This window comes from Mustelus asterias, chromosome 8, assembly GCF_964213995.1.
Source record: "Mustelus asterias chromosome 8, sMusAst1.hap1.1, whole genome shotgun sequence".
In the NCBI taxonomy this organism is placed as follows: Eukaryota; Metazoa; Chordata; class Chondrichthyes; order Carcharhiniformes; family Triakidae; genus Mustelus; species Mustelus asterias.
In genome coordinates, this window is record NC_135808.1 from 60,950,824 (window position 1) to 60,975,382 (window position 24,559).

At 43.6% G+C, this 24,559-nt stretch overlaps 1 protein-coding gene across 1 annotated transcript in view; it reads left to right on the forward strand.

Moving 5' to 3' along the window:
* The window catches only part of brinp2 (bone morphogenetic protein/retinoic acid inducible neural-specific 2), a 168,967-nt gene that overhangs the window by 76,103 nt on the left and 68,305 nt on the right, over nt 1-24,559 (forward strand). Inside the window, exons 2-3 of the mRNA XM_078219319.1 lie at nt 635-825; nt 5,285-5,463. Of these exons, the coding sequence (XP_078075445.1) occupies nt 635-825; nt 5,285-5,463 (370 nt within the window). The remainder of the gene's footprint in view (nt 1-634; nt 826-5,284; nt 5,464-24,559) is intronic.

Genomic DNA, 24,559 nt, shown 5'->3' on the forward strand with positions numbered 1-24,559 from the left:
GGGTTGGGGGGGGGATGTGATGGGGGGATACTGTGAGGGCTGCTGATGGTGAGGTGGGAGTAGGGGCAGCAGGTTGCCAGTCTGGGGAGCCTAGAATTAAAAGTAGATCAAAGAAAACATTTTTAAAATAATAAAAAACTTATCTGTCATTGAGCCGAAAACAGACCTCAAGGTGACATTAAAGGAAATGAGGCTTCACCAAGAATTGTGCCCCGTCACTAGTCTTCCCTTCTCACCTCACCAATAGATTCACATTGCAGCTTGGAGAGCTAGTTCCTACTGAGGCCTGTGTGGAAGGTAGTGGCCTAATTTTAAACGCAGTCAGTGTTGTACACCTCCACTTCATTGTCGACCACAAGATCTAGGTCATCATTATCTCACTCGCTAAATTGGGCAATGGTAGAGTATGGAGCCAGAGTTCAGGTTTGTCTTTGTGAGATCTCCCTCATGTGGAACTCGTTGCCACTCTGGCATCTTTTGTATTAAAATAATTCTTTCAAAAACTGTTTGCTGGGCTGCAGTATGTGCAAATCTGTTGAGCTCCATGGAATAGTGCAATGTTTTGTGACATGCAGTTTCTCCTTTGCAAGGTTGGTTTATCCCCTTTTTGTGATGTGTGTGTTTCTGTTGACAGAGAGTTTGGTCGATGGAAGGTGAATAATCTGGCCGTGGAAAGAAGAGATTTTTTGGGCTCAGATTTGCCCCTAGCTCCAGAATTTATCCGGAATATACGTTTGTTAGGACGGAGACCAAGTCCACAACAGATAATTGATAACCTGATCAAGAAGTATGGGACTCACTTTCTACTATCCGGAACACTTGGAGGTAAAACACCCTAACACCCATTTCAAAATATTCCCATGTTTACAGCTGCCATTGCAAACAAACTTAACTATTCTAGTATGTTGTACTGAGGGATATACTAATTTATAGTTTAGAGTATATGAGGAGGGTACTTTCTATTATTCACTGTCGTTGGGTCAAAATCCTGGATCTCCTTCTGTAATAATGCCCATTTAGAGACTTCACAGTGGCACCATGGTTAGCACTGCTGCCTCACAGCACCATAGACCCAGGTTTGATTCCTGGCTTGGGTCACTGTCTGTGCGAAGTCTGCACGTTCTCCCTGTGTCTGTGTGGGTTTTCCCCAAGTGCTCCGATTTCCTCCCACAGTCCAAAAGATGTGCTGGTTAGGTGGATTAGCCATGCTGAATTCTCCCTCAGTGTACCCGACCAGGCGCCGGAGTGTGACAACTAGGGGATTTTCACAGTAACTTCATTGCAGTGTTAAAGCAAGCCTACTTGTGACACGAATAAATAAACTTTAACTTTTCATTAGTGAACAAAAAGGGATTTATTTAGTGATCTTCAAGAGCAGCAGCATGTTTGCAGCCAGCTCTAAAATACCTCTGCCTCGGAGAACTCTTCCCCATGGGTGAGTCCCCACTCTGAGTCCCAATTGATCACCCAAGCCAGGTGACCCTTGCTCTGCGGTGTTGCCTTTAAAGAGGCAATCACCACACCCTCTCTAACAGAACTGTGGGTGTACCTACAGCACATGGTTTGCAGTGGTTCAACAAAGCAACACACCACCATCTTCTCGAGGGCAATTAAGGATGGGCAATAAATGCTGACCTAGCCAGCAACGTCTGCATCCCCTGAACAAATAAACCAAAAATACCCATGGCAACTTGCTCATTGTGCTTCTCCGCTTCTGTAATGCATGGGGAATAACTCTCCCTCCTCAAAGCACCTTCAGATTTTGTGTTTTTTCCTCAGCAGGAGACCTGAATCTGAGTTGGTGGCCTCCAAGTTGGTAATTGGCAAAGTTGTAAATGAGGTATTCTCTTGGGTTCACTGCTTCCAGTCACTCCCCAGAAGCAGACCTCATGTCCCCGACAACCTCAAGTTCACCTTTTCTATTTAATCGCTAGATACCTAATAGCAGGGATCTCAACAGAAAACGTTTATCCCAAATACTAATATTTGAACTATCACACATGAATGCTGCTATCCCGATAGAAGATAGGAAGGTATATCATTGAGACAAGGCACAGCTTTATACCATCAATTGATTTATTTACCTAAATTAAGTGAATGAATAGTATAGAGTTTTCCCAATGTTTTTCACTCATGGAAAGTAAGCGTGCAATTTAATATCTCTATAAACCTTGGCTCACCTTTTTTTCATCCAAATTTAAGGGATTGAGCTGGTCCAGACTTTTAAAATAGATACTTTAACGCTGAGACAAAAACAGATCAGCCAGTTCCTATGGACAGGCTCCAAATTGCTGCCCCTTCATCCAGTTTATGGTCAAAGAACCAATCCTGATTTAATTAACCTGACCCAGGCATCTCCCTAGTATTGTATAAAAGACATAGGAAATTGATTTTTATTGATTGACATAGCACGTTTCCTCAATGATATGCTGATTTCAACTAACTCACCTCCTGGAGACTTCCCATTGCTTGCAATTGCAGTAGGCTCCAGGATTAATAAGAGTTAGAAACATAGAAACATAGAAAAACTACAGCACAAACAGGCCCTTCGGCCCACAAGTTGTGCCGAACACATCCCTACCTTCTAGACCTACCTATAACCCTCCATCCTATTACGCTCCATGTCCTCATCCAGGAGTCTCTTAAAAGACCCTATTGAGTTCGCCTCCACCACCACTGACGGCAGCCGATTCCACTCGCCCACCACCCTCTGTGTGAAAAACTTACCCCTAACATTTCCCCTGTACCTACACCCCAGCAGCTTAAACCTGTGTCCTCTCGTAGCAGACATTTCCAGCCTGGGAAAAAGCCTCTGAGAGTCCACCCGATCTATGCCTCTCAACATCTTATACACCTCTATTAGGTCTCCTCTCATCCTACGTCTCTCCAAGGAGGAAAGACCGAACTCCCTCAGCCTATCCTCATAAGGCATGCCACTCAATCCAGGCAACATCCTTGTAAATCTCCTCTGCACCCTTTCAATCTTTTCCACATCCTTCCTATAGTGAGGCGACCAGAACTGAGCACAGTACTCCAAGTGGGGTCTGACGAGGGTCTTATATAGCTGCATCATTATCCCCGGACTCCTAAACTCAATCCCTCGATTGATAAAGGTCAGCACACCATACACCTTCTTAACCACCTCCTCCACCTGCGGGGCTGATTTTAGAGTCCTATGGACCCGGACCCCAAGGTCCTTCTGATCCTCTACAGTACTAAGAGTCTTTCCCTTTATATTGTACTCCTTCATCCCATTTGACCTACCAAAATGGACCACGACGCATTTATCTGGGTTGAAGTCCATCAGCCACTTGTCCGCCCAGTCTTGCATCCTATCTATGTCCCTCTGTAACTTCTGACATCCCTCCAGACTATCCACAACCCCACCAACCTTCGTGTCGTCGGCAAACTTACCAACCCATCCCTCCGCTTCCTCATCCAGGTCATTTATGAAAATGACAAACAGCAAGGGTCCCAGAACAGATCCCTGGGGCACACCACTGGTGACCGACCTCCATTTAAAAAAAGACCCATCTATATCCACTCTCTGCCTCCTTTGGGCAAGCCAGTTTCTGGATCCACCGGGCAGCAGCCCCTTGGATCCCATTCCCTCTCACTTTTTCTAGAAGCCTTGAATGGAGTACCTTATCGAACGCCTTGCTAAAATCCATATAAACCACATCTACCGCCTTCCCTTCGTCAATGTGTTTAGTCACATTTTCGAAGAACTCTACCAAGCTCATAAGGCACGATCTGCCCTTGACAAAGCCATGCTGAGTATTCTTGAGCTTACTAAACCTCTCTAAATGCTCATATATCCTGTCCCTCAGAATCTTCTCCATCAGTTTACCAACCACTGAGGTTAGACTCACCGGTCAGTAATTTCCTGGGCTATCCCTATTCCCCTTCTTGAAAATAGGAACCACATCCGCAATCCTCCAATACTCCGGCACCTCTCCCATCTCCATCGACGATGCAAAGATCATTGCCAGAGGCTCTGCAATCTCCTCCCTCGCCTCCCACAGCAACCTGGGGTACATCCCATCCGGACCCGGAGACTTATCTATCTTGATGCCATTCAAAGATTCCAGCACAACCTCTTTCTTAAAGTCCACATACTCAATCCTTCCAGTCCACCGCACGCCCGCAGTACATCCACCCAGGTCCTTCTCCTCTGTGAAAACCGAGGCAAAATACTCATTAAGCATCTCTGCCATTTCTACTGGTTCCGTACAGACTTTCCCGCCTTCACCTTTTATAGGCCCTATTCCGTCACGTCTCATCCTTTTACTCTTCACATACTTATAGAACGCCTTAGGGTTCTCCTTCATCCTACCTGCCAAGGCCTTCTCGTGACCCCTTCTGGCTCTCCTAATTTCCTTCTTTAGTCCCTTCCTACAAGCTGTCTACTCTTCTAAATCCCTATCTTCGCCAAGCTTTCTGAGCCTTTTGTACGTTTTCCTTTTCTTCTCGACTAGGTCCCGCACAGCTTTCGTGCACCACGGTTCCTTTAACCGACCAACACCTCCCTGTCTGCTCGGAACGTTGTCCTGTAGAACTCTAGACAGACATTCCTTGAAAAACTGCCACCTCTTTTCAGTACATTTCCCCGAGAATACCTCCTTCCAATTTACTCCCCTAATTTGCTGTCTAATGTCTTCATATAATTGTCATGTCTGAGATGGATGACACAAATCAAATTCCTCAAGACCTGATGCATCGGGGTATGAACAGATGAAAGACTGATGTCTTGGCTCGAGCACCTACCTGGGGTGAACTGTATTTCCCTCAATTTCTCTTCCTGAAATTTAGTAATGTTTTGCTCAGCATTTCATTATTCTCATTTTCCGTTCTCTCCCAGGGGAGGGTATGGTTTCCTATGGTCAATCTTGGTAGTATTGTTGAGCAGAGACAAGTAAGTAAATATAAGTACTTCTGTTCCAGGCAATTGAACAAACCGTTGATGGTACCAGTTTTGACTAATAGTTAAACAGGAACTAGGAGCTCTATCAGTTTTAATGGATATTTGTGATCAAATGAGACTGGAAACGAAAAGGTATAGAAAGTGACCAATGCTACCCTCGCGCCCATCCCAGCTAAATTTCTTTGAGAGAGACAACTGTTATCCATCTGTGCCTTGGAATTTTAATTTGGATTCCAGAGGGAAAGCAGCAATACATTCTTTGTTGTTACCTCTCTGTCTTATAAAATCACCCAGCTGTCTCCATCTCATCAGCATCGTAAAGTTACACTCTAACTGCTAATCATTTTCTTTCCTGTGCAGGGGAAGAATCGCTGACTATTTTTGTGGACAAACAGAAGTTGAATAGGAAAACTGAGCTCAATAACAATTCTGCTATCAGTTTGGACACACTTCACCAGCTGGCTGCCTCCTATTTCATAGACCGAGAGACCACATTGCGGAAGCTCCATGAGATCCAGATTGCCTCTTCAGCAATCAAGGTAATAATTTCTACTCTTAAACGTCTGCAGTCCCTTTACTGCCCCCATCCCTTACCCACATTTCCACCATATGACACTTTTCACAGAGCCAGTCTTTTGCCCACAGGACATAGCAAAATGCCTGACATTTTGCCTCTGAAACTCCACAACTCCACCCCAACCAATACCTTCCCTTGTCATCCAAAGACATGCCAGTTAGGTGACTGGCCATGGTAAAAGAAAATTGTTCCTTAGTGTCTCAAGATGTGTAGGTTAGGTGGATTAGCCATGGTAAATGTGGGGGGTTATGGGGATAGGGCAGGGCAGAGGACCTGGGTAAGACACTCTGTCAGAGAGTCTGTGCAGAATCGATGGGCTGAATGGTCTCCTTCTGCCCTGTAGGTATTCTATGTAACTATTGTCAGCTGCTCCATTGGACAAGCCATTAAGCCTCACTCTGTCCTGGCCACTGGAAAAGGACTCGATACAAATACCAATGGATCTTCCTTCACTCCCATAACAGACCCACAAATTGCCATTCACCATAAACAATGTCAATACTACCTCCAATGCACCTTGTTCTCTCGGAGGTTGGTAACAGTTAGCAGACTAGTAATTAAAGGAAGTCTGGATGAATGATCCAGAGCCATGAGTTCAAATCTCACCCTGGCAGCTGATGTAATTTAAATTCAATTCACGAAATAAATCTGGAATTAAAAAACTGGTATCAGTAATGGAGACTGTGGTCACAAGCTGTTGGGGTTCACTAATGTTCCTCAGGGAAGGATTTTGCCATCCTTACTCAGTCTGGCTTACTAGAAACCCAAAGCAATGGAGTTGACTCTAAACTCCTCTCTGAAACGGGCGGCACGGTAGCACAGTGGTTAGCACTGCTGCGTCACAACTCCAGGGACCTGGGTTCGATTCCCGGCTTGGGTCACTGTTGTGTGGAGCTTGCACATTCTCCTCGTGTCTGCGTGGGTTTCCTCTGGGTGCTCCGGTTTCCTCCCACAGTCCAAAGATGTGCGGGTTAGGTTGGTTGGCCATGCTAAAATTGCCCCTAGTGTCCTGAGATGCGTAGGTTAGAGGGATTAGTGGGTAAATATGTCGGGATATGGGGGTAGGGCCTGGGTGGGATTGTGGTCGGTGCAGACTCAATGGGCTGAATGGCCTCTTTCTGTACTGTATGGTTTCTATGGAAACTCCTCTCTCTCTCTTGGCCCATTCGACTTGATGGGTCGAATGGCCTCCTTCTGTACTGTCGGGATTCTATGAAAGAGCCTAGAAAACCACCACAAGAAAGTTTAATGAGAGTCCCTATCTAACAGCACCCTGGGCGTACCTCCGCCACTCGGACTGCAATAGTTCTCGAAATTCATGTTGGGGTGTAAACACTGACCTGGCCATCTGTAAAAGTTCCACAAATTAATTAATTAAAAACTTCTCAGAGGTCCCAGCCCCACCCATCAGAACCAGCTCCTCACAGCACCCATCCATCAGAACATGAGGGTTGAAGGGTTCTGGTCTTTCCACTGCACTATTTCAGAACAGAGAGTTAATTCTACATTCGCTAATGATCTTTTAGTCCTGAAAGCATGGGTCCATTTACTGTAGCAATCACTTTTCATTCTGAGAGACAGATGGCTCCGTTCTAATTGAGTCTGACATGATTTAGCTTGTAGGCTTGATTATATTGAGAGAAATGCTTGACCTCAATGTTTGAAAAATGCCAGTAGGTTTCCTTGGGCCTTCCTCATAGTAAGTTGGCTAATAGACTATTTTATATCAACAGTAGCATTATAGCATGATCTAGTGTGTTGTCACATGCTAAAAAGCATGAGGTAATATCCTACCGCCAAGAGGAAGCTCACTGTGTCACTTCAAGACTACAAAGTCCAATTATTATTCAGTAAACAGGCCCCAATTTCAACCCAACCGGCCTTGTGGGAATAGAACTGGCAGGAGGTTAAAGTCAGGAAACCCACCTTAGAACCTCATTGTCGATGAAGGCCCACTTGGCCATTATTGGCATTCTGTTCCTGACCCTCAAAATAAGGGAGCTGTGCACTGATGCGTATGATGAATAAAGATCCAGTGATGTTATATGGACCTGGATGCAAATTCAACTGGCCACAAGTCCCATACAGTGGCAAACATGTCAATAAAATGTATAAAGATTGGCTTCACAAACTAACATGTCTGGAATGCATTTAAAAAGCTGGTTACTTGCAGGGACTTGGTGCCTACACTTAATTAAAAGGATACTTAACCTGTAGGAACTCAGTCCCTACTCCCTTATACAGGGGTGCTTCACCTGCAGGGATTGAAACCCTTTAGCAACAAAATGGTCATCATTCTGGCAAAGCAGATTATCCTCATTCTATTGAAGTGTGTGGAATGAAAATCAGGCCGGTTGTATAAAAGAACCTTGGTGTCCGATAAGGGGGTAACTCCTTTGGGAGTAACTCCTTTATGAGTTGGTTCTACTCTGCCCAATGAGCACTCTGGTATTGAAGATTTAAAACTACTTGTCCAATGTGCTATTCTGCTGCTGTGTGGCCTTTAACACTGCAAGGCGTAATTGCTCGAGGTTCTGGAATCAATATCTGGGTAGATTACAGGTTGAAATGAGTTTTTCTGGTGTGATTGCTGGGCATATGTCAAGATGCAGTAGGTAGTCTCACAACACTAGGTTAAAGTCCAACAGGTTTATTTGGTAGCACGAGCTTTTGGAGCGCTGCCCCTTCATCAGATGAGAGAACCTGATGAAGGAGCAGCGCTCCAAAAGCTCGTGCTACCAAATAAACCTGTTGGACTTTAACCTGGTGTTGTGAGACTACTTACTGCGCCTACCCCAGTCCAACGCCAGCAACTCCACATTATGTCAAGATGAGTTTCACTGGTGGTTGGTCAGGGAGCATTGTTGATAGGAACATGCTTTCCAATTTCAAGCTGCAGTTCAGCATTTTTAGATTTTTTTTTGCCCATTAGTGGAGCATGATTTAAGGAGTGTAGAATCCACTAGGTTTACCATTTTGAGCTGTCTATATGGAGTCGGCACGTTCTCCCTGTGTCTGCATGGGTTTCCTTGGTGCTCTGGTTTGCTCCCATAGTCTGAAAGACGTGTTGATTAGGTGCATTGGCCATGTTAAATTCTCCTCAGTGTATCTGAACAGGCGCCGGAGTGCGGCGACTAGGGGATTTTCACAGTAACTTCATTGTAGTGTTAATGTAAGCCTACTTGTGACACTAATAAATAAACTTTAACTTATATTAGTGGATCGCCTGTGTTGTTCCTCAAGGTAGATTAGATGTCACACCACTTTGTCACTGGAATTTTACATTATGTACTGCACAATATGTTGCGCTGTTTTCAAGGTAGAGATGTGAATACATGAAGTCATAAAGTCTAAACATGAACTCAACACAAGCCTAGTCAGTCCATGTCTAATTGCTGAATGGGCAGGGCATCCTTTGGTAGCAAATGCTTCTACGTTTCTGACCCCAGATTTAATAGGTAGCTTTTGATCTTTTAGGATTGTTTCGAGTAAGTGGAAGAGTGTAACATTTGACTGTGGCATGAGGGGAGAGCTACACTGTGGGCTTCCCCACCGGTGGATGTGGAGATGGGGAGTGCTTGTAAAATCTTGTGTGTGGCATTCCCGCTGGCTACCCACCTGCCCCTGCCTGTCTGAAATTTTATTGGGTGGGCAAGGGAGGCATCCACATTTGGGCCAATTGAGGCCCTGAAGTGTCCAATTATTTTCATCACAGCAGGGGAAGCCCAAGGACAAGTGCAAGGACAAGCACAGACTGGTGTTCGACAGAACGGGTGGTTATAGGTGGGAGGGACGTTTATGTCCTTTGGGAAGCCACTTGGGCCCATTGGAGGTACCCGTCATGTTCATTTACCCCTTTAACTCTGCCCCTTCCACCCTGGCCCTCATCCCCTTCATGTCCCTGGCTGAGAATCCCGAACCCAGACTTAGCTACATTTCTCAGCACTAAGTGCTCCACTCTCCTAGCAATGCTGCTGGCACTTCAGAACTGCCCACCAAAATGATCGGTCAGCAGCTCTCTAAGGTGGGACTTCATCCCAAATGAAGAATGGGAGTCTAGCTGGAAAAAAATGAATGCTGCTCTTAGCAGTAAATAGCTCTTGGGCAGCCATTGGGATCTGGGCAGCTTTGCACCCCCCTCCCTTCCCCCCGATACTCTTAGCTGGGGTAGGGAGTGGGGACCACATCATCCTGTAGAATTCAGCCTCAGATGTATTCTATTGAGTTTTTCTCATTTTTCATTGTGATCATGGTGCTGCTTATCTTTCTCCTTTTTCTCACCTTTTCCATCTGCCTTTCTTCTCCTTCACTCGTTCTTCCTTTTTGCTTTCCTGTTGGAGAGGAGGTATGGCCTGGCAGGGAAGACAGGTGGTACAGGTCATACTTTTTGCTGGTTCGTGCCATTAGAAGGGGGGTCACAGGGCAAATTATACAGAATTGCAAAGAGACTAGAACACGAAACATGGTTTTACAGCCCAAGCATTCACTGTTGGTGTTTATCTTCCAGCCAAGCAGTAATTTTAATTCTAAAGGACCACCCTGTCTCTATATCAATTTCCTATTAACCATCTTCCTTTATGCCAAAGAATTTATTTTTAATGAGTTTCCACAATGAAACAGGATTGTTTTGTGGATCTAATTGTGTTGTACAGTGCCTGTTGTGTGGTAGATCTGATACCGTTTGATTGTCTTACGCTGTGTCGGTTGTGCATTAGATCTGATGAGATCTGATTTGGAGTAATTGTGTTGTACAGTGACTGTTGTTTGGATCTGATACACAGTGGTTATGTTTTACATGCCTGTTGTGCATTAGACCTGATGCAGTATGATTGTGTAGTATACTGCTGCCATGTGGTAGATCTGATAAAGAGTGATTGTGTTGTACAGTGCCTGTTGTGCATTAGATGGGATACAGAGTGATCTCTCGTACAGTGCTGTTGTGTGGTAAAGCTGACACAGCTTGATTTAGTTGTAAAGTGCCTGTTGTGTGGTGGACCTTGTTAACCGAGATCTTTGCTCCAGTTAATTGATAGGCACTAAAACTTTATTTTTAAATCAAATCATGTCCTTATTAGGAAAATGTATGTAACCCCCTGCTGACCACTATATGGGGCTACTATGTAAATATTTAATCAACAGGATCCTGAATTCCTAGCGGTTGATGTTGATTTGGCTAATTCCCAGTTTACCCATAAATGTCAGTACTGTAATCGGAATATCAAAAATAAATTTAATAACAAATATAATTCACAGACATAAAACAGTGAGCTCTGATCTATAACCATTGGGGCCCATCCGTTGGTGCACACATGGGGAAACTCGTTCTCAGTAACACACTGGTAGATACTGTTCCAGTTGGATTGTCCAGAAGAGACACACGTGTGGAAGATGATGCTGTAGGAGGCAGAGGTGCTGCGAGCTATCCGTGCAGCAGCGCTGAAGGCTGTCCTCCGCGGCAGTAATGAAAAGAACAGGCAGGAGAACGCCTGGCTGCCTCTCACTACAAACCCAATTCTCACTGCCTGGGAAAAGCTCCCCTTCAAAACGTGGCTATCTCTCTCTGCACACTCCCTGCCTTACCCCGCAGCTGCTTCACTTCCTGGCGCCTTTTTTTTTCTTCCTGCCCACAGAGCAATCCGATTGGCCCAGCCCACATCACTCAACAAACAGCATCCTGTTCAGCAAACAGGACACTGAAACCCACAAGGGACAAAGAACACTTGTAAATATCTTCCCCACAAATCCCCATTTTTCTCAGTCCCTTGCATGTAGAAAAACTTTAAGTACTTATGACTGCTACAAGACTGATTATCCTACACTGTATCATAAATCAATGCTTCTGTTTCCCACAAATCTACTATAACTAATAAACAAATTAGATTTTAACTACTAATACTTATCTAACAGACTTGTAGGGGTGTTTCTATCCATTCATGCTGGCCAGGCACGGAGATTTCAGATTTCATTAAGCTTAAAGCTTGGTTTTCCTTTCTCCATGGTGATTTTCCTTGGTGATTCTTTTCTTCTGAGTCTGTTCTTCAAAACGCGAATATTTATTCTTTGAGACTGGCTTGAACACATGCAGTTCCACATGTGCACACTGATATAGGCATATCTTCCATATTGGTTTATTACAAACTGCCTGACCTTAGGGCAGTTGACCTCAGTTATTTTAGTACTTTAAATCAGCCTCCTGTCTCCATTTGATCAATTAGAATGACTTTGTTATCAAGGATGTGTTGTTACAGCTTCCCCCTTGAAAAGTAGTGTCCTTTTCTTTGCTTGGTCATTATTGTGTTACATGATAGTTCGCTAGCTACATTGCTCCCTTTGATTCCATGTTTTAATTAAAACATTAGATCACAGGATCAGCACATTTGGATGTTCTCCCATTGACAGGTCCACTTTACAATTACACCTCCAAAAACAAAAAAATATAGAACTACAGTAAGAAAGAATCTTGGTTTGTATCACAGCTTAAAACAATTTGGTATGAGAAATCCTACTCTTCCTGTCAGAAGCATTTATTTACAACAGCTCATACATTTTCCTTTTTTCTAATTCCATCCAAACTCATTCTTTCCATCTTTTTACCATTACATTCATAAATTGATACACTGTTATTAATAACATCATCACGATCACAATATAGGACAAGAAACATACCATGGATGTATTTGTGCATTGTTTCCCCAATTCCATGTATCATCCCTATATGTTTCCTTTTATAGCCTCACTTTCCTTTAATTCACTTAATACCATCAACAGAGTTTGTTTTTAATCCATTGTAGGTTACTAGGAGAAATCAAATGTTGCTTTTGTATGAAGGGTCTGTTCATTTTCTGTATTGTTCTTTGTTTCATGTATTTCAAAATATTTGTCCAGGTCTTTTTTAAGTGTCTCAGTAACATTAATAGTAATCTCTTCCCATTGGATTTGTCTACCAGTTCAATCTTATCTTTACTAGCTTGATTTGGGACTTTAAGCAATGTCAATAAAGCTTCCTATCCTTGCCTCACTGTTTCCCAAACATTAATCCAATTACTATTCCAACACAATAGTTATTCTTTTCTTTCAGAAATGAAATGTTCCATATGATCCTAGTCTTTAACTTGTTTTGTTTGTTCATTTAATCCCTTTGTCACAGCTATTATTGTAAATCTAAAATCTCAATAGCCACAGCTCAAGATTTTTGTTTCCTATTAACATATACGTGTCATGTTCCTTTAAAGCTCAATTAACCCAATGCACAAGAAAGAAGGAGCTCAAGTGATTTTTATGCCAGTTTAACAGTTGAGGATAGTCAATAATCTTGACGATTCTTTCCCAGTTCATGAATAGTGTGTTTTGCACAAATGGTATATTTGATTCCTTTTCTAAGGTTTTGACTTCCATAACCTCAGATAATCAAACGATGGAAAATCCTATCATATGTTGCAACTTCATTGACACTCCCCAGATTTAACACTATCTCTCTACCACTGTGCGAACCGCTATGCCATTGTGCAGATCCTATATCTCTTGAGCAGTGATTGTGGCCAGCAATTATACCCAAGATTAAGGAATTTGAAACATTTAGCTTATTTCAAATTATACTTTAGGATAACACGGTAGCACAAGGGTGGCACAATGGCACAGTGGTTAGCACTGCTGCCTCACAGTGCCAGGGACCTGGTTCGATTCCTGGCTTGGGTCATTGTCTGTGTGGAGTCTGCACATTCTCCCTGTGTCTGCGTGAATTTCCTTTGGTGCTTCGGTTTCCTCCAACAGTCTGAAAGACCTGCTGGTTGGGGCATTAACCATGCTAAATTCTCCCTCACTGTATTCGAGCAGGTGTTGGAGTGTGGCGACTGGGAGATTTTCACAGTAACTTTCATTGCAGTATTAATGTAAGCCCACTTGTGACACCAATCAAATAAACTTAATAAACTTAAACACTTTTAATCCATCTCACAACTGCCATTTGATTATAAACCCAAATCGAAACTACTATGGAAAAATCACAATTTCGTGGGAAAAATATTAAAGCATTAAAGACATTAACACAAAGAACAAAAAACAAAGAAAATTACAGCACAGGAACAGGCCCTTTGGCCCTCCAAGCCTGCACCGACCATGCTGTCCGGCTGAACTAAAACCCCCTACCCTTCCGGGGACCATATCTCTCTATTCCCATCCTATTCATGTATTTGTCAAGACGCCCCTTAAAAGTCACTACCGTATCTGCTTCCACTACCTCCCCCGGCAACGAGTTCCACACAACCACTACTCTCTGTGTTAAAAATCTGAAAAACAAAGAAAATTCACAAATTCTTCATTAGATACACCCACACATTCACCAATGGAAGCTCCCATATTCACACATCTCCACAGCATTTTGCTTTCATCCAATCTTAACAATTTGAACTGAAATTAAAATAAAAAATTCAAAGAAAACAAAGGGAGGTGAACACAGTCTTCATTCTTCTTTCTTCAAAAACTGTAATTAAAACAAAGAGAAAAGTAAATTCTAAAAAATTTATATTTTAAACAAACTTAAGTTTAACACTCTTTCACAGCCAGATAACCTTTGAAGTTAAACCAAGGTCCGTGACGTCTCGGACCGTGTTTTCCGGATTCTTAAGGGGGAGGGGAAACAGTCACAAGTCGTGGTACACATTGGTACCAACGACATAGGTAAGAGAAGGGACGGGGATTTAAAACAGGAATTTCGGGAGCTGGGCTGGAAGCTGAGAGCCAAGACAAAACATGTGGTCATCTCTGGTACGTTGCCGGTGCCACGTGATAGCGAGTTGAGGAACAGGGAGAGAGTGCAGTTAAACATGTGGTTGCAGGGATGGTGTAGGAGGGAGGGTTTCAGATACGTGGATAATTGGAACACATTCTGGGGAAGGTGGGACCTGTACAAACAGGACGGGGTGCACCTGAACCAGAGGGGCACCAATATCCTGGGAGGGAAATTTGATACGGCTCTTCAGGGAGGTTTAAACTAATTTGTCAGGGGAGTGGGAAAAGGAGTTGTAGTCCAGAAGTCAGTGTTGAGGGTGGTGAGGTATTGAGGAAGGTATCAGGGTCAAGGGTGGGGACCGGTAGATAGACAGGAAGGTGGGTTGAAGTGTGTCTACTTCAATGCAAGGAGCATCCGGAACAAGGTAGATGAACTTGGGGCGTGGATTGGTACTTGGGACTACGATGTTGTGGCCATTACGGAGACGTGGGTAGAACAAGGACAGGAATGGTTGTTGGACGCTCCGGGGTATAGATGTTTCAGTAAGTGTAGGGAAGCTGGTAAAAGAGGTGGAGGAGTAGCATTGTTAATCAAGGATAGTTTAACGGCTGCGGAAAGGCACTTCGAGGGGGACCTGCACACTGAGGTAATATGGGCTGAGGTTAGAAATAGGAAAGGAGCGGTCACGTTGTTAGGAGTTTACTATAGGCCCCCAAATAGTAATAGAGATGTGGAGGAAGAAATTGCTAAGCAGATTATGGATATGTGTGGGGGTCACAGGGTAGTTGTCATGGGGGACTTTAACTTTCCAAATATTGATTGGAACTTTTGTAGGTCAAATAGTTCGGATGGGGCAGTTTTTGTGCAGTGTGTGCAGGAGGGTTTCCTGACACAATATGTGGATAAGCCGACAAGAGGTGAGGCCACATTGGATTTGGTACTGGGAAATGAACCGGGCCAAGTATTAGATTTGGTTGTGGAGAGCACTTTGGAGATAGTGACCACAATTCGGTGTCTTTTGTTATTGCAATGGAGAGGGATAGGGCCGTACGGCAGGGCAAGGTTTACAATTGGGGGAGAGGTCATTATGATGCGATTAGGCAAGAATTAGGGGGCATAAGTTGGGAACAGAAACTGTCAGGGAAAGGCACGAGTGAAAAGTGGAACTTTTTCAAGGAACAAATACTGGGTGTCCTTGATAGGTATGTCCCTGTCAGGCAGGGAGGAAATGGCCGAGTGAGGGAACCATGGTTCACGAAAGAGGTGGAATGTCTTGTGAAAAGGAAGAGGGAAGCTTATGTAGGGATGAGGAAACAAGGTTCAGATGGCTCGATTGAGGGTTACAAGTTAGCAAGGAATGAGCTTTAAAAGGGGCTCAGGAGAGCTAGGAGGGGACATGAGAAGTCCTTGGCGGGTCGGATCAAGGAAAACCCCAAGGCATTTTACTCTTATGTGAGGAATAAAAGAATGACCAGGGTGAGGTTAGGGCCGGTCAAGGACAGTAGTGGGAACTTGTGTATGGAGTCAGTAGAGATAGGCAAGGTGATGAATGAATACTTTTCTTCAGTGTTCACCAAGGAGAGGGGCCATGTTTTTGAGGAAGAGAAGGTGTTACAGGCTAATAGGCTGGAGGAAATAGATGTTCGGAGGGAGGATGTCCTGGCAGTTTTGAATAAACTGAAGGTCGATAAGTCCCCTGGGCCTGATGAAATATATCCTAGGATTCTTTGGGAGGCAAGGGATGAGATTGCAGAGCCTTTGGCTTTGATCTTTGGGTCCTCGCTGTCCATGGGGATGGTGCCAGAGGACTGGAGAATGGCAAATGTTGTTCCTCTGTTTAAGAAAAGGAATAGAAATGACCCTGGTAATTATAGACCGGTTAGTCTTACTTTGGTGGTTGGTAAATTGATGGAAAAGGTCCTTAGGGATGGGATTTACGACCATTTAGAAAGATGCGGATTAATCCGGGATAGTCAGCACGGATTCGTGAAGGGCAAGTCGTGCCTCACAAATTTGATAGAATTTTTTGAGGAGGTAACTAAGTGTGTTGATGAAGGTAGGGCAGTTGATGTCATATACATGGATTTTAGTAAGGCGTTTGATAAGGTCCCCCATGGTCGGCTTATGATGAAAGTAAGGAGGTGTGGGATAGAGGGAAAGTTGGCCGATTGGATAGGTAACTGGCTATCTGATCAAAGACAGAGGGTGGTGGTGGATGGAAAATTTTCGGACTGGAGGCAGGTTGCTAGCGGAGTGCCACAGGGATCAGTGCTTGGTCCTCTGCTCTTTGTGATTTTTATTAATGACTTAGAGGAGGGGGCTGAAGGGTGGATCAATAAATTTGCTGATGACACCAAGATTGGTGGAGTAGTGGATGAGGTGGAGGGCTGTTGTAGGCTGCAAAGAGACATAGATAGGATGCAAAGCTGGGCTGAAAAATGGCAAATGGAGTTTAACCCTGATAAATGTGAAGTGATTCATTTTGGTAGGACTAATTTAAATGTGGATTACAGGGTCAAAGGTAGGGTTCTGAAGACTGTGGAGGAACAGAGAGATCTTGGGGTCCATATCCACAGATCTCTAAAGGTTGCCACTCAAGTGGATAGAGCTGTGAAGAAGGCCTATAGTGTGTTAGCTTTTATTAACAGGGGGTTGGAGTTTAAGAGCCGTGGGGTTATGCTGCAACTGTACAGGACCTTGGTGAGACCACATTTGGAATATTGTGTGCAGTTCTGGTCACCTCACTATAAGAAGGATGTGGAAGTGCTGGAAAGAGTGCAGAGGAGATTTACCAGGATGCTGCCTGGTTTGGAGGGTAGGTCTTATGAGGAAAGGTTGAGGGAGCTAGGGCTGTTCTCTCTGGAGCGGAGGAGGCTGAGGGGAGACTTAATGGAGGTTTATAAAATGATGAAGGGGATAGATAGAGTGAACGTTCAAAGACTATTTCCTCGGGTGGATGGAGCTATTACAAGGGGGCATAACTATAGGGTTCGTGGTGGGAGATATAGGAAGGATATCCGAGGTAGGTTCTTTACACAGAGAGTGGTTGGGGTGTGGAATGGACTGCCTGCAGTGATAGTGGAGTCAGACACTTTAGGAACATTTAAGCGGTTATTGAATAGGCACATGGAGCACACCAGGATGATAGGGAGTGGGATAGCTTGATCTTGGTTTCAGATAAAGCTCGGCACAACATCGTGGGCCGAAGGGCCTGTTCTGTGCTGTACTGTTCTATGTTCTATGTTCAAAGTGTAAATCATCACATTTTATTGCCCCAGAATTACCACTCTCTTGCCAGAACAAAGCAATTGCTTTAACAACTCCTTTATCCCTTATATTACTGCTTACCCTGCTCCTCACTCAATTTAATTCCAAATACAATTACATACATTGAACAAGCAACTGTAAAAAAACAAGCAACTGTAAAACAACTAACAGAACCAGTCCACTGAGTTAACTAAGACTCAGACAAGAATAAATCACACACACTGCAACACACAGACAGCAACTCAAATGTTCCTTATCAGCTCAGCTTTCAGCTCTCCTCAAATCAGACTTGTACACATAGAGTGCAGTAATTCAAACTCTTTTCCAGGCTGTTAATTAGCTTTTTCCAAACATGTGGGGTGGGATTCTCTGGCTGCGTTCACCCCAAAACCGGAGAATCCTGCCCGATGTCAATGGACCTTTGCGTGGTCTGCTCCTTGTCCGCTACAATTCCTTTGGTGGGCGGGACAGGAAAACTCCCCCCTATGTTGTCTGTTTCATCACTAAGTTGAATTTGTCCCCATGTTTACTGTGCAGAGGTGGATCTGTAGGACATTTTTGCATCTTGTCAATTAGTTTACAATATTTCCGGGTGAGTTGAAAGGACATTGTTCATTCCTCTCCTCAGCCTGTAACACCACACCATTTGCTTTCCCCTCCCTCTTGTTTTGTTTTAGAAACATAGAAATTAGAAACAGGAGTAGGCCATTCAGCCCTTCGAACCTGCTCCACCATTCGTTATGATCATGGCTGATCATCAAATTCAATATCCTGATTACTCCTTCCTCCCCAGATTCCTTGATCCCTTTAGCCCCAAGAGTTTTGACGCAAATGGCCCCTTGAGGTTCTTTCGGTGTAAGTGAGAGTTTGAGCTGCTGCTGCTTACCCTATACAGTCTATTTTGATGGGGTTCATGGGCAAAGCAGTTTCTATTAACGCAAGACTGGTGGGGGTGCAGTAGGGTCTGCATTCCGAACTACGTACGGAGGTGGGGGTTATTTAGGACATTCATTCCTACTTCAATTTCTGGTTCTCTTCTCACTGATCCTTCCCAATCAACATCATCTTCTGGGAAGACAAAGGTGCTTGTCATTTATTTCTCGCTTCCTTGTATTTTAAGTGGTTTACTGCAGGACGTCTGTCCTGTTTGCTTTGATGCAGAACTTTCACTGTAGCTTTTAATTCTGAATTCCCACGTGTCAGATGATGGATCTCTGACTCTGAAAGATTGCGTTCTCTTGTTGTTTGCTGTTTGTCCTCAAAGAATCTTTCATGCTGATTCTGAAATTGGGTCACATATATGACACGTAACTCACACTTTCTAATTCCGTCCTCCAATCATTTCTCCCGATCAGCAATTCTTTGTTTTTGGCTATCATTTTGATCAATCAAATTTTAAACTCGCCTTTTGGACTCACATAAGGACTTCATATAACAAGCTATAGCAAGAGGTCTCTCAACTCCACTGATTTTACTACCTAACTTCTTCTGTCCTTCTTTCCACAGCTGATTGCCAGAAGATTCCTGTCCCTATAACAAAACTTCAGGATATTTAGTACACTCGGGTCACTTACCCTGTACATACATCTCGAGGGCCTCATGTCAGGCACCCTTTTCATTCACGACAGAGGCCAGTGTCACCCCTAATGTCGTGCTCAATCACTCTTAGACCTAGCGAAATGACACGATAAGTTACTTGGTGTGAGGTCTGGCAATTGGTCCTGACGATAGTCGTCGTCTGGGAGGCAGCCCCATCGATCTACCTCACTTCACTAGTGAAACCTTACTGATAGTCTTCTCTCGCTAAATTCCCGTTCCAGGCCTTTTAAGTTTAATGCGTAGCAGAAACGCATTACTGCACTGCCTTCTTGCACTCCAGGAAATAGATCTTAGTCCTTCTCGTGGTTGACGCTAGAGTTTACCGGTGCCAATTTCCTAGTCTAATTTCCCTTACACAGATCCTGGATCTGTGTTCAGATATCTGTAGGTTAACTGACGCAGCATCCCTAATGTTGTAGCTCGGTGCGATCCTCGGCTTGTTTAATACCAAATGGTCCTCTTATCTCTTAAGAAAATTCACAGTCAACTCTTCAATTCACTACACTGTCTCTGCTCTCTATTTCTTGAAGCAGCAGATATTTTAGCGATTGTTTGTGTCTATCAATGGTTGGGGTTCTGACTCAATCGTTGACAAATGCCCTGTTTTAACTTGAGCCCCCTTTAACACAGGAGCAGCGCATGTTAACCGAGATTGTTGCTCCACTTAATTGATAGACACAAACATTTTGGGCGAGATTCTCTGGCCCCCCCAGCTGTGTGTTTCCCGCTAGCAGGAGGTGGTGCATTGTTTGCTGGCTACCGGATTCTCTGGTCCCACCGCTGTCAATGGGAATTCCCACTGATGTCACCCCACGCCGGCGGGAAACCTGCAGGCAGGGGTGTGCAGGACCGGAGAATCCCACCGGCAGGAACGGCTGGAAAATTCTGGCCTTTTTCTTTAAATTAAATCACGTCTTTATCAGGAAAATGTAGGAAAATTTCAAATACTTATAACTGCTGCAAGACTGATTCTCCCACACTGTATCACAAATCAATGCTTTTATTCCCCTATAAATCTACTATAACAAGTATACAAACATAGATTTTAACTACTTATACTCATCTAATGGACCTGTCGGGGTGTCTCTATCCACTCATGCTGGACAGGCATGGAGAGGAACCAGAAACTTAAAGCTTTCTTCTTCTGTTGTTCTTCTCTTCTCTTTTGATTCTGTTCTTCAAAATTACAATATTTATTCTTTGAGACTGGCTTGAACACATGCAGTTCAAACAATACACACTGACAATGGGCATTTCATCCAAATTTGTTTATTGCAGGCTGCCTGACATTAGGACAGTTGTCCTCAGTTATTTTAGCACTTTAAATCAGCCTCCTGTCTCCATTTGATCGATTAGAATGACTTTATTATCAAAAATGTGTTTCATAGAATAGAATCCCTACAGTGCAGAAGGAGGCCATTCTGCCCATTGAGTCGGCAGCAATGTCTGACAGAGTATCTTACCAAGGACTTCTCCCCTGCCCAGTTCCCGTAACCCCACACTTACCATGGCTAATTCATCGAACCTACACAACTTGGGACACTAAGCTGCAATTTGTTACCATGGCCAATCCACCTGGCCTGCACATTTTTGGACTGTGGGAGTAACCAGACTACCTGGTAGAAACCTACCGAGACATGGGAGAGATTGTTCATACTCCACACAGACAGTCACCCAAGGCTGGAACTGAACCCTGGTCCCTGGCACTGTGAGGCAGCAATGCTAACCACTGTACCGTCATGCTACACCATGTTTTAACTCCCTTGAAAATAACCATTGTCCAGTATTCTGCTGACTTTCTTACACATCGTAAAAGCAAAGTAATTTGTCGCAAGTAGAAAAGGATCATTTCTTCTCGCAGTGACACACTCGCAGCTTGGAGTTTAAAACCTTCTGTCCTGAAGTTAGCCATATTTCCTACCATACCAGGACATTTTAGTGTCCTTTCCTTGCTTGGCCATTTTTGTATTAGACAATAGCTCGCTGGCTACAATCTGATACAGAGTGACTGTGATGAACAGTGATTGTTTTGTGTTCGATCTGGTACAGAGTGATTGTGTGGTACAGTGCCTGTTGTGTGGCAGATGTGATATAGAGTGATTGTGTTGTATTGTGCTAGTTGTGTGGTAGCTCTGGTACAAAGTGATTGTGCAGTATAATGCCTGTTGTGTGGTAGAGCTGTTACAGGCTGATTTAGTTGTACATTGCCTGTTATGTGTACGATCTGATTTGGAGACATGGGGTGGGACTTTATAGCCTCGCTCATCCTGAAACCGTAAAATCCCACCTGAGGTCAACAGACCTTTCCATGGTCCATCCCTTGCCCGCTCCGATTCCTGTGACGGGCAGGGTGGTAAAATTCCGGCCGTGGTGTTGTAACATGCCAGTTGTGTGTTAGATCTGACACATGTTGATTCAGTTGTAAAGTACCTGTTGTGTGTTAGATCAGATACAGGTTAATTAAAGTGTTTGGTGCCTGATGTGTAGTTGATCTGATATGCAGTGATTGTGTTGTACACTGCCTATTGTGTGATAGATATGCTACAAGTTGATTGAGTTGTAAAATGCCTGTTGTGTGGTAGGTCTGGAGCCACATGTAGGCCTGACCAGGCAGATTTTATCCCCGAAAGGACTTTTGTGAACCAAATTATTTTTTTAATGACAATTGAAAACAGTTTCATATATAATAAGAACAGAAAATTCTGGATAATCTCAGCAGATCTGGCACCATTTGTGGAAAGGGAAACAGTTAATGTTCTGAGTCCATGTTCTACAGAATTGAAGAGGGATAGAAATGTAATGAAATATATGGTAGGACGTGGGGAGTGGGGGGAAATGGAAAGTCAGGGAAAGGTCAGAACTAAGGGTATATTGACAAAGATGTCATGGACATAAGACAAAGGGGGTGCTAGTGGTGGCATTAAGGACCAAAGAAGTGCTAACAGTGGCATCAAGGTATGGTGCTACAAAGATCATGGCTCAGTGGAAGCAAAACTAAAGAACAAGTGACAGATGGCCTTGTGGGGAAGGGGTGGGGTTGTATTGGGCAAGTCAAGGAACAATAGTTTTATGGTCATCATAACTCCAGGTTTTTATTAAATCAGATTTCACCATCTGTGTGGTGGAATTCGAACCCAAATCTCCAGAACATTACCTTGTGTCTCTGACTTACTGGTCCAGTGACAATACCACTACATCACTGCTTCTGCTTGTGCAGATGAGAGTGGGTACTGAGGGTGGATGAGTGAACTGACCATGGGACCAAGTGGTGGCAAGTAAATAGGAATGTGGTAGTATCAGGAGACAGTATGGTCAGGGAAATAGTCCTTTATAGTCGAGAATGGGAGTCCAGAAGGCTGTGTTGCCTGTCCGGTGTCAGGGTTTAGAACGTCTGCTCAAGTGCAGAGAGGAACTTGAGGAGGGAAAGGATGTAGTTATCGTGACCCACGTGGATACGAATGATATAGACAGGACGAAGAAAAATGTTCTGCATAGGAAGCTACAGTAAATTGGGATTAAATTAAAAAGCAGAACAATTAAGATCATTTCTGGATTACCATCTGAGCTGTGAGAGATTTGGCATCAGGTAAGTAAGATTAGACAGTTGGTGTGGGAGAAATCAATTTCAATTCATCAGGCATTGACACCAGTACTGGGGAAAGTGGGAGCTGTACTTTTGGAAATGGTTTCACCTGAAGCAGGCTGGGACTAATGTTCTGTCTAAACATATAACTAGGGCAGTAGAGAGTGTTTTAAGCTAAATAGTGGGTGGGGGTCGTTGCGGCAGAGGGAGAAATCACATGAGGAAAAATATACTAAATTAAAGAGAAAGGACAAGGCAATTGAACTTGTAACAATATGGATAATGATAACCAGAATGTGGCAGGAAAGGACAGTGTGTATAGCCTTAAAAGTGTGCCAGCAGATAAACCTGAATTTGCAAGAAAGGTAAAAAGACAGAATTAAAGGCTCTGCATCTAAATATGCATGGCATTTGTAACAGACCCGATGAATTGATAGCACAATAGAAATAAATAGGTATGACCTGATAGCAATTTCAGAGATCTGGCAGCAGGTGACCAAGGCTGGGACCTGAATATTCCAAGGTATTTGACATTTCAGGAAAAATAGAAAGCATGGCTTTGTAATTTAAGGATGACATGCCGGCATGAAAAATGACCTTAGTTCAGAACATCAGTTGGGGTCAAAATAAGAGATAGCAGAGGAAATAAGTCATTTGTGTGAGTAGTTAATACCCCCTCTAAAAGCAGTAGCTATATAATTTAACAAAGTACATAGGAATAAATAATGGGAGCTTGTAAGAAAGATACTGCAATAAAAATAGCTAATTTTGATCTTCATAGAGATTGGTCGAATCAGATTGGCAAATGTAGTCTGAAAGATAAGTTCACATAGTTTATGTAGACAATTTCGCCAAGCAGTACAGTCTAACGCCAACGAGAGAGCAGACTAATTTAGAGCTGGTAATATACAATGAGACAGGATTAATTAATGACTTTATAATAAAGGAGCCTCTAGGCAATAGTGATCATAACATGGTAGAATTTCATGTTAAGTTTAATGGAAGGAGTGTGGATCTAAAATTAGTGACTTAAACTTAAATAAATGCGATTACAAGGGCATAAAGACAAATTTGGCTAAAGAGAACAAGAAAATCGTTTAAAAGGATAGGGCAGTAGAAAAATCAGTGACAGGAATTTAAGAAGTTATTTCATATCTTTCAGCAAAGATGTATTAAATTGAGAAAGAAAGACTCTGTGTGAAGGATGTACCATCGGTTCACTAAGAAAGAATAACATCAAATTGAAAGACATTTTTTATAATACTGTGAAGATTAGTGGTAGGTGAGGATCACCATAGAATCCCTACAGTGTAGAAGACAGCCATTTGGCCCATCAAGCCTGTGCTGGCAACAATTCCACTGAGGCCCTATCTCCAGAACCCCACGTATTTGCCTTGTTAATCCCCCTGACACTAAGGGCAATTTATCATTATCAATGAACCTCAGCCGCATATCTTTGGAGTGTGGGAGGAAATCAGAGCACCCGAAGGAATCCCACACAGACATGGGGAGAACATAGAACATAGAAAAGCTACAGCACAAACAGGCCCTTCGGCCCACAAGTTGCGCCGAACATGTCCCTACCTACTAGGCTTACCTATAACCCTCTATCTTACTAACTTCCATGAACTTATCCAAAAGTCTCTTAAAAGACCCTATCAAATCCACCTCCACCACCACTACCGGCAGCCGATTCCACGCACCCACCACCCTCTGAGTGAAAAACTTACCCCTAACATCTCCTCTGTACCTACTCCCCAGCACCCTAAACCTGTGACCTCTTGTGGCAACCATTTCAGCCCTGGGTAAAAGCCTCTGAGAATACACTGTATCAATATCCCTCAACATCTTATACACCTCTATCAGGTCACCTCTCATCCT